Source organism: Nycticebus coucang, chromosome 3, assembly GCF_027406575.1.
Source record: "Nycticebus coucang isolate mNycCou1 chromosome 3, mNycCou1.pri, whole genome shotgun sequence".
Lineage (NCBI taxonomy): Eukaryota > Metazoa > Chordata > Mammalia > Primates > Lorisidae > Nycticebus > Nycticebus coucang.
This window is the reverse complement of record NC_069782.1, coordinates 58,250,495-58,262,009: the sequence shown is the minus strand read 5'-3', so window position 1 is coordinate 58,262,009 and position 11,515 is coordinate 58,250,495. Positions and strand designations below refer to the sequence as shown.

The 11,515-nt window shown below is 40.8% G+C and overlaps 1 protein-coding gene across 1 annotated transcript; it reads right to left on the bottom strand.

Moving 5' to 3' along the window:
- Positions 1–10,323: 10,323 nt before the first annotated feature.
- LOC128580952 (olfactory receptor 7G2-like) lies at positions 10,324–11,292 on the bottom strand. Its single transcript, XM_053583422.1, has one exon. The coding sequence runs from the start codon at positions 11,290–11,292 to the stop codon at positions 10,324–10,326; it is 969 nt and encodes a 322-aa protein (XP_053439397.1).
- Between the last annotated feature and the right edge of the window lie 223 nt (positions 11,293–11,515).

The window sequence follows — 11,515 nt, the reverse complement described above, 5'->3', positions numbered from 1 at the left end:
CATGATTTAATGCCAAAAGTGCCATACAGGGGTGGCACCTGTGGCTCAAAGCAGTAGGGCGCCGGCCCCATATGCTGGAGGTGGCGGGTTCAAACCCAGCCCTGGCCAAAAACCTGAAAGAAACCAAACAAACAAAAGTGCCATACTGAGAAAAGAATTAACATGAAAAATGCATACAGTAGGATTAGACTTTCCACAAATTATCATAAATGTATACATTAAGATCCAACATTCCATAAATATGCTTTTTTTTTCTTTGTTTTTCTTGAGACAGTTTCACTATGTGGGCCCTTGGTAGAGTGCTATAGTGTCACAGCTCACAGCAACCTCAAACTCTTGAGTTTAACCGATTCTCTTGCCTGAACTTCCCAAGTAGCTGGGATTACAGGTGCCCGCAACAATGCCTGGTTATTATTATTATTTTTAATTTTTTTTTTATTGTTAAATCATAGCTGTGCACATTAGTGCAATTGAGGGGTACAATGTGTTGGTTTCATATACAATCTGAAATATTCTCATCAAACTGTTCAACATAGCCTTCAGGGCATTTTCTTAGTTATTGTATATGGACATTTGTATTCTGCATTTAGTAAGTTTCACCTGTAACCATTCTATGATGCACTGTAGATGTGGCCCCACCCATTACCCTCCCTCCACCCTAACCTTCCCCCTCCCTTCCCCTTCCTTTGTCCTTTCCCCATAGTCTGGTGCTATAGTTGGGTTATAGCCTTCATGTGAAAGCTATAATTTAGCTACATAGTAGGGCTGAGTACATTGGAAACTTTTTCTTCCATTCATGAGATAATTTGCTAAGAAGAATATGTTGCAGCTCCATCCATGTAAACATGAAAGAAGTAAAGTCTCCATCTTTCTTTAAGGCTCCATAATATTCCATGGTATACATGTACCACAACTTACTAGTCCATTCGTGGGTTGATGGGCACTTGGGCTTCTTCCATGACTTAGCAATTATGAATTGGGCTGCAATAAACATTCTGGTACAGATGTCTTTGTTATATTGTGATTTTTGGTCTTCTGGGTATAAACCTAGTAAAGGAATTATAGGATCGAATGGCAGGTCTATTTTTAGGTCTGTAAGTGTTCTCCAAACATCCTTCCAGAAGGAACATATTAGTGTGCATTCCCACCAGCAGTGTAGAAGTGTGCCCTTTTGTCCACATCCACGACAACATTTCTGGTATTGGGATTTTGTTATGTGGGCTACTCTTACTGGGGTTAGGTGATATCTCAAAGTAGTTTTGATTTGCATTTCTCTGATGATTAAGGATGATGAGCTTTTTTTCATGTGTTTGTAGATTGTGCGTCTGTCTTCTTTAGAGAAGTTTCTCTTCAAGTCCCTTGCCCACCCTGAGATGGGATCACGTGTTATTTTCTTGCTAATATGTTTGAGTTCTATGTGGATTCTGGTTATTAGACCTTTATTGGAGGTATAACCTGCAAATATTTTCTCCCATTCTGAGGGCTGTCTGCTTGCTTTACTCACTATGTTCTTGGCTGTGCAGAAGCTTTTTAGTTTGATCAGGTCCCAGTAGTGTATTTTTGATACTGCTTCAATTACCTGGGGTCTCCTCATTAAATATTCACCCAGGCTGATTCCTTCAAGAGTTTTCCCTGCACTTTCTTCAAGTATTTTTATAGTTTCACGTATTAAGTTTAAATCTTTTATCCAGTGAGGGTCTATCTTAGTTAATGGTGAAAGATGTGGGACCAGTTTTAATCTTCTACAGGTTGCCAGCAAGTTTACCAGCACCATTTGTTTTATAGGGAATCTTTTCTGCACTGAATGTTTTAAATTGGCTTGTCAAAGATCAAATAATGGTAAGTAGCTGGGTTCATCTCCTGGTTCTCTATTCCGTTCCAGACATCTACTTCTCTGTTTTTGTGCTGATACCATGCTGTTTTGATCACTATCGATTTATAGTATAGTCTCAGGTCTGGTAGCATGATTCCTCCTGCTTTCTTTTTATTGTTGAGTAATGTTTTGGCTATTCGAGTTTTTTTCTGATTCCATATAAAACAAAGTATTATTTTTTCAAGATCTTTAAAATACAACAATGGAGTTTTAATAGGAATTGCATTTAAATTATATATTGCTTTGGGTCATTTAGACATTTTCACAATGTTGATTGTTCCCAGCCATGAGCATGGTATGTTTTTCCATTTGTTAGCATCTTCAGCTATTTGTTTTCTTAAAGTTTCATAATTCTCTTTGTAGAGATCTTTCATGTCCTTTGTTAGGTATACTCCCCAATATTTCATCTTCTTTGGCACTACTGTGAAAGGAATAGAGTCCTTGACTATTTTTTCGGCTTGGTTCTTGTTGGTATATATATAAAGGCTACAGATTTATGGGTGTTGATTTTGTAGACTGAGACATTGCTGTATTTCTTGATCACTTCTAAAAGTTTTGTAGTAGAATCCCTAGTGTTTTCCAGATATACGATCATATCATCTGCGAAGAGTGAAAGTTTGATCTCTTCTGACCCTATGCAGATACCCTTGATTGCCTTTTCTTCCCTAATTGCAATGGCTAAAACTTCCATTACAATGTTAAAGAGGAATGGAGACAATGGGCAACCTTGCCTGGTTCCTGATCTAAATGGAAAGGATTTAAATTTAACTCCATTCAATATGATATTGGCTGTGGGTTTGCTGTAGATGGCCTTTATTCATTTAAGAAATGTCCCTTCTATACCAATTTTCATAAGTGTTCTGATCATGAAGGGATAGTGGATATTGTCAAAAGCTTTTTCTGCATCAATTGAAAGAATCATATGGTCCTTATTTTTTAGTTTGTTTATGTGCTGAATTACATTTATAGATTTACGTATATTGAACCAGCCTTGAGACCCTGGGATAATCCCACTTGGTCGTGGTGTATAATTTTTTTGATGTGTTGTTGGATTCTGTTTGTTAGGATCTTATTAAGTATTTTTGCATCAATATTCATTAGTGATATTGGTCTATAATCTTGTTGGGTCTCTCTGTGGTTTGGGGATCAAGGTTATATTTGCTTTGTAGGATATGTTGGGTAATATTCCTTCTTTTTCTGTATTTTGGAAGAGGATTAGTAATATAGGTACTAGTTCTTCTTCAAATGTTTGTTAGAATTCTGACATAAAGCCATCTGGTCCTGGGCTTTTCTTTTTAGGGAGATTTTGTATAGTTGATGCTATTTCAGAACTTGATATAGGCCTGTTCAACATTTCCACTTCATTCTGGCTAAGTCTTGGTAGGTGGCGGACTTCCAAGTATTGGTCGATTTCTTTCAGATTTTCATATTTGTGAAAGTAGAGTTTCTAGTAGTATTCATTAAGGATTTTTTGAATTTCTGAGGGGTCTGTTGTTATTTCTGACTGATGAAATTAGAGATTTTACTCTTTTTTTTTCCATTTCTGATTGATGAAATTGGAGATTTTTCTCATTTTTTCCTGGTAGGGTTGGCCAAAGGTTTAACTATTTCATTGATCTTTTTAAAAAACCAACTTTTGGATTTATTAATCTGTTGTATCATTCTTTTGTTTTCAGTTGTATTTAATTCTGCTCTGATTTTGGTTATTTCTTTTCTTCTGCTGGGTTTGGGGTTGGAGTGTTCTTCCTTCTCCAGTTGCTTGAGATGTCCCATTAAGTTATTAACTTCCTTTCTTTTTATTTTCTTGAGGAAGGCTTGCAGTGCTATAAATTTCCCTCTTAGGACTGCCTTTGCAGTATCCCAGAGGTTCTGATAATTCATGTCTTAGTTGTTGTTTTGTTCCAAAAATTTGGTGATTTCCTTCTTAATCTCATCTATAACCCATCTATCTTTCAGCATAAGGTTGTTTAGCTTCCATGTTTTTGTATGGGTATGCAGGTTCCTGTTGTTATTGAGTTCAACTTTTATTCCGTGATCCTCTGAGAAGATGTGAGGAATAATTTCTATGTTTTTAAATTTGCTGAGGTTAGATTTGTGGCCTAGGATGTGGTCAATTTTGGAGTATGTTCCATGGGCTGATGAGAAGAATGTGTATTCAGTTTTGTTGGGATGAAATGTTCTATAGATGTCTGTTAAGTCTAGATGTTGAATGGTTAAGTTTAAATCTAAAATTTCTTTGCTTAGCTTCTTTTTTGGAGGATCTATCCAGCACTGCTAAAGGGGTGTTAAAATGTCCAACTACTACGGAACTGGAGGAAGTCAAGTTGCTCATGTCTGTTAGTTTCTCTTATAAATTGAGGTGCATTCTGGTTGGGTGCATAAATATTAATAATTGAGATCTCAACATATGGAGTATTACCTTTAACAAATATGAAGTGTCCATCCTTATCCTTCCTTATTTTGTTTGTTTTAAAGCCTATTGTATCTGCGAATAGGATTGGAACACCTGCTTTTTTCTGCTTTCTATTTGCCTGGAATATAGATGACCATCCCTTCACCTTGAGTGTATATTAGTCTTTTAATGTAAGATGAAATTCTTGTATGCAGCAGATATCTGGCTTGAGTTTTTGTATCCAGTCAGCCAACCTGTGCCTCTTTAGATGGCAATTTAAACCATTTTCATTAATTGAGAATATTGATAAGCCTTTCGAGAGTCTGGTGGACATTTTTAATCCTTTTGTGACTGTGGAAGTTGGAATTTGATCAAAATTTTCTGGGTGGATTTACTTTTTTGGTGGAGGATTATGCTGGTCTTTATGGAGGATAGGTCTGGGAATATCCTGGAGAGCTGGTTTAGTTAGGGCAAATTTCTTCAACATGTGAATGTCATTGAAGTATTTAATTTCTCCATCATAAATGAAACTCAGTTTAGCTGGGTACAGGATACTGGGTTGAAAGTTATTTTGTTTTAGGAGATTAAAAGTCGGTGACCATCCTCTTCTAGCTTGAAAGGTTTCAGCAGAGAGATCTGCAGTTATTCTAATATTCTTGCCCTTGTAGGTGATGGTTTTCTTTCGTCTGGCTACTTTCAGAATTTTCTTCTTCATATTTACTTTAGTGAAATTATGATGTGTCTGGGGGATGTCTTATTTTGGTTGAGTCATGCTGGAGTTCTGAAACTGTCTGCTATCTGAATTTCAGAATCTGTTGGCATGTCTGGAAAGTTCTCCTTCATAATCTCATGGAGAATAGACTTTGTGCCTTGTGAAGCCACTTCGTCACTTTTGGGGATCCCTATAAGATGAATATTGGTTTTCTTCGAATTATCCCAGAGCTTTCTGAGAAAGTGATCTGTTTTTGCCCTCTATTTCTCTTCCTCTTTGAGATTTTGGGAGTGTTCGAAAGTTTTGTCATCAGTGCCAGAAATCCTTTCTTCTGCTTGCTCCATTCTGTTACTGAGGGATTCTACTGTGTTTCTCAGATCTTTGAGGGCTGCAACTTCTTGTCTCAATGTGTCAAAATCTTTGGTCATTTGGTCTTTGAATTCATCGAATTCTTGAGATATCTTTTGGGTTACTGCTTGGAATTCTAATTCGATCTTATTTGCTCTCCAGATTCTGAATTCGATTTCTGACATCTCAGCTATTTGTTTGTGTATGGGATCTTGTGCTGTGTCTGCCCTGTTGATCCTTGGGGGAGTTGATCTACTCTGATTATTCATATTGCCAGAGTTTTTCTGTTGATTTCACCTCATGATTGTTTTTCACCATTTCCTCTGGCTGTCCTCAGAGTTGGAGAGGTGTCTATCCAAGATCAGACCCCAGCGGGATCACTCTGTTGTTGCTGGATCTTTGTAGGGAGTGACCCTGTGTAGTTCCTCTTAGGCTGCCCCAGCTAGGGAGTTCTCATTGTGGAAGCAGCTCCGGCATGTGACACACCCGGATCCAGCAACAGGGTGGGAGGTGGAGCACACAGTTCTGGGAGTGCCTGGTGCCCAGTGACTTTGGCACAGAGAGCCCAAGGCTCCAGCAGTCTCTGGCCAGGAGAGGGGCTCTGCACAGAGGCAGGGAGGGCTCCAGAGGGCATACCACTACCAGTGTCCCTGGCCAGTTGAGCGGGCTGGTGTGGAGGCAGGGAGGCTACAGGAGGGAGGACATGGGGTTGTGCGGCTCTTGTATTTCCCTCAGTGCATGCGGAGGCCCTGTGGGTGTGGGTTGCTGGTCACTGGTCATGGTGCAGCTCTTATTGAGGTCCAGGCGTTGCCAAGCCCAGGAGTTTGAGGTTGCTATGAGCTGTGATGCCACGGCACTCTACTAAGGGCAACAGCCCAAGGCTCCAGTGTGCCAAAACTAGTCTCACTCTGCCCCTGAAGGTTAAGGATGTATGGCAGTTCAGTCCATGCCTTTAGGTTGCTCAGTCAATAGGTTAGTAGCTCCTGCCTGATCCTTGCTCTGTGACCCTGAGGGCAGAGCTTGGTGGGGCAGTTCTCTCACAATAGCACCCTGTGGCCCACAGTGAAATACTATTAGCTCCGTCTGGTTCTGCGGCTCAGTCTGGGGCCCTAGACAATGCCCAAAGTCTCTGCACTCCTGCTCAAGCTCTCCCCAAGGCAGTTCAACTGAGTGCCAAGTCCCAAAATACTGAAACAGTTCACAGGTAAGGCCTTTCCAGTTTGCAGTCTCACTGCTGCTTGTACTTACAGTTGCCGGCGGGATTAGGTCGATTGAACACACACAACCACTTGCCAGTTTTCCACTGTTTTTGTCCTCCTCTTGGGGTCCATAAGTCCCTTGCTGACTCCCTGTATCCTCAAAGGGATGATTATAGGCAGATCCCACCAGCCAGAGATGCCTGGATTCTTATCTCCCTAGACTAACTGTGCCCAGTTGCAGGGAAACTGTTACTTGGCCACCATCTTGTTCCCTTGCCTGGTTATTTTTTTGTTATAGTTTCATTGTTGTTTAGCAGGCTCAGGCCAGGTTCGAAGCCACAACCCTCCATGTACGTGGCCAGTACCCTACTCTCTGAGCTATGGCACTGAGCCATCCATAAATTTTCATAAATGTATACATTAAGATCAAACTTGTCATAAATATGAGAAGCAAATTATATATTGAATGGAAACATGCACATGCACAGCAAGACAATAACAATCAATCCTATCGCTAGTTTGATATGGCAATTTTACAAAATTCATCCTACTAGAACATCATAGAAAATGATAAATATGGATTTCAGGCTGGCGTTTGCCAGTGAAAGGACAAAGTGATATAAGAGACTCTTTAGGGAGATTCTATGGTGATGGCATTGCTTTACTAAATGTAGCCCCTGGATAGATTTATCTATTATTATTATGTTACTTCCTTCCAGAACCACAGATGCACTACTCTGTATACATTAATACAGGTAAAATTGAGGAAAGGATTACCATGTTGCTATGTAAATACATCCTCCCAATCTTCTAATATTAAAGTCATGCATATCAGACTTCAGAGGTCATCAGAATATTATAAAGTGGCTGGGTGTGGTGGCTCATGCCTGTAATCTTAGCACCCTGGGAGGCCTAAGTGGATGGATCCCTTAAGCTCAGGAGTTTGATACCAGTCTGAGCAAGAGTGAAACCTCGTCTCTAATAAAAGAAATAGAAAAGCCAGCTGGGCATAATGGCCAGCACCTATAGTCCCAGCTGAGGCTGAGGCTGGAGGATCACTTGAGCCTAGGAGTTTGAGATTGCTGTAAGCTATATGATAATGCCATGACACTGTAGCCCAGGGAAACAAAGTGAGACTTTGTCTCAAAGAGAGAGACAGAGAGAATGAATTAAAAAAAATAAGAATCTCACAAACTACAAATCTCTCCAGAGATTCAAAGTCATTAGCTCTTGGGTGAAGACATGTGCTGAGGCACCAGGCAGCGTCTCTGAAGGTGCTGCACAGGCATCACTAGAAGAAATCTGCACTGGAAGATGGGCTGGGTGCCAGGAAGGAGCTACTTCCTAGATCCGGTGCTGAAAATAATGCCACCTCGTCAACCTCCAATATTAACCACAATAGAAGTCTCTCTCACTGATTATTTCATTTACTTTTGAGAACACTATTGTTTTAACCTCTCACCCACAGAGATGATTTGTGGGTGAGATGATACAGAGATGATACATTGAGAAGTTTTGCAGCCAATCCTCTAAGACAACAATGATAATTAATTTTATTCAACTATGATTCTCTATGTGGACTCGACCAGAGATGAATAAGAAACATATCAAGATAAGATGATTGAAAAAAGTGAAAACTCACACACATTCTTACAAATCAACCACTGAGATTTTAAGGCAAATAAGACACTGGAAGATTAACAACTTTTGCCCTGCCCTTGTAAGTATTTATATCTTTAATATTACTCAGACCAGAAAAGGCACCTGATAAATGTAACAATTAAAGAAAACAAATTTAGTTGTTGAAGAATGTAAAAAAAAATACATAAGACTATAGGTTTTTAAGATTGTGAATATAGGTAAAATATGGAACCAAATAATACCAGATAAATTTTATGGAGTACTTAACTAAATTGCAGACATTTTACTAAGTGTATATACTGTTTATTGGGTGGACTGCACAATAGGAATTACGCTCCATGTGGCTCTTACAGTAATCATTTCTCCCAAACTAGGAATTAGAATAAGGGGATATGTAATCCAGTAATGATATCAGAAGGGCTATGTTTTGTACGACTCATGCACTGTAAATTTCAATAGACCTGAGGGAAGGAAAGTCAGATTTCTGTCTCTTGACATCATGTCTGGGTGGGAGATTTCTGCACCTGTGAAGCAAGAGGAATCTATGAGGGAAGCCATCCTGGAATAAAGGAGGATTAAATGGATTTTCCTGTATGTTCCTGCCTCTGAAGTCCTTGTAATAAAAGATAATTCTCCTTATTGTTTGTAAACTATTAAATATAGTCTTTCTTTTATTAGAAACAAAGGGTTTCTGGCTCGGCTCCCATAGCACAATGGTTATGGCACTAGCCACATACACTGAAGCTGGCAGGTTCTAGCCCAGCCTGGGGCCAGCTAACAAGAACAACTGCAACAGGGCGTGGTGGCACATGCCTGTAATCAATCCCAACACTCTGGGAGTCTGTGGCAGGTGGATTGCCTGAATTCACAGTTTTGAGACCAGCCTGAGCCAGAGTGAGACCCCATCTCTAAAAATAGTCAGGCATTGTGGGGGACACCTGTAGTCCCAGCTACTTGGGAGGCTGAGGCAAGAGAATCACTTAAGCCCAAGCATTTGAGGTTGCTGTGAGGTATGACGCCACGGCACTCTACTGAGGGTGACAAAGTGAGACTCAGTCTCAAAAAAAAAAAAAAAAAAAGAAAGAAAAAGAAAAAAAGGCATTCTTGCCAATCAAGTACAAATGTCTCATAAACATCTCAAACCACTGGTACAATCTCATTAATGTTTTAGATGGTGACACTGAGTGTTAATGATACTGAGGAGGCCCTACACAAGTGACAGTTCACCAGAGACCAAATTTGAGAACTGCTGAACTGGGGTACAAAAGATTATCTCCCGTATTTTATACGAACTTACATCTGGGGTGCAATTCTTACGGCTATCACCACGGGATGAGGCAGAATTGAATACCTGCTATGATCCCAGCCTGGTTTGTATCCTTCCCCTGACTTATCCAACTTCTGCAACTAGTCCGTTTACCTGAGAACATTACAACAACATCACTATCACCCTTGTCTCAGGTTCATCTTCTATGGACCCCAACCAAGGAAACTGAACTTACAGAACACATTTTTGTTTTGTTTTTATTGTTGTGGTTTTCTTTTTTTTTTTTTCCTGAGACAGAGTCTCACTCAGTCACCTTGGGGAACATATTTTCGCTTTTTTTGTTTTTATTGTTGTTGTGGTTTTCTTTCTTTCTTTCTTTTTTTTTTAGAGACAGTCTCACTTTGTCATCCTTGGTAGAGTGCCATGCTGTCACAGCTCACAGCAACCTCCAGCTCTTGGGCTTAGGCGATTCTCTTGTCTCAGCCTCCTGAGTAGCTGGGACTACAGGCACCCACCACAACACCTGGCTATTTTTTGTTGAAGTTTGGCCAGGGCTGGGTTTGAACCTGCCACCCTTGGTATATGGGGCCGGCACCCTACCCACTGAGCTACAGGTGTTGCCCCTTGGCTAGTTTTTCTATTTTAAGTAGAGACGGGGTCTCACTCTTGCTCAGGCTGGTCTTGAACTCCTGAGCTCAAGCAATCCAACTACCTTGGCCTCCCAGAGTGCCAGGATTACAGGTGTGAGCCTTCATGCCCAACTTAGAACTTATTTTTATAAAACTACAAAGCTATACAAAGAGCCAGTGAAGTTTCAACCCCAAGTTAAAATTTACTTGCCCATTTTGTGGCATTCTGGCTCACCAGTATTTATATCATTTTGAATCATTTTTAAACTCCAATCCAAAGCAGAAAATACAATTGCAGAAGAGAAGGTACCCTACCAATGAGTTCACTCAGGGCTCTCTTCATGTCCCTGTTCCTCAGGCTGTAGATGAAGGGGTTCAATACGGGAGTGACCACTGTGTACATCACCGAAGCCACTGCAATCCTCCTTGAAGAGTCAGAAACTGCAGAACTGATGTACACCCCCAAACCTGTCCCGTAGAACAGGGAAACAACTAAGAGGTGAGACCCACAGGTGGAAAAGGCTTTATACTTTCTGCCCAATGATGGCATTGTCAAAACAGAGGAGGCTATCTGAGCATAAGAAAAAAGGATTCCAGACAGAGGAATACCACCTAAGGTGCAAGTTGCAAAATATATCAGAAAGTCATTGATGAAGGTGTCAGAGCACGCCAGCTTGATTACCTGAACAACTTCACAGAAGAAAAGAGGGATTTTGAAGTCTGTGCAGAAGGATAGCTTCAGCACCATCAGAGTGTGGAGCAGGGCATCTGCTGTGCAAATGGACAGGGAGAGTGAGAGCAGCAGGCCACAGAGGGCAGGGCTCATGATGACTGTGTATCTCAGAGGGTGACAGATGGCCACATAGCGGTCATAGGCCATTATGCCAAGAAGAAAACTTTCCCAACTTGCAAAGACCAGGACAAAGCCCATCTGGGTGAGGCAGCCTGTGTAAGGGATGCTCCGACTCTGTGTCTGGATGCTTGCCAGCATCTTTGAAATCGTGGTTGTGCTTAAACAAATGTCAGTGCAAGACAGACTGGACAGAAAGAAGTACATGGGGGTGTGGAGGTGGCAGTCAGAGATGATGGCCAGGATGATGAGAAGGTTTCCCAGGACAGTGACCAGGTACATGCCCAGGAACAGGATGAAGAGGACGGGCTGCAGTTCTCGATCCTTTGTCACCTCCATGAGGAGGAATTCTGACACAGCTGATTGGTTTCTGAGTTTCATATTGTTGATGAATCTGATGAAAGAGACGGGAGTACAAGACCTTAATCGGTGTGCTTTCCAGAGCAGCACATGGAACATCACCAGACAGTAACGACATCTTTGGACGTGAAGAAGACCTACTGGAAAGGGATATAAAATCCTTTTCTATGTATGATGTTTTGCTGCTTTTAAAAAAGCTGAGACTTAAATAGCAGAGGGTCAACACCATAAATGCTGGAAAGGA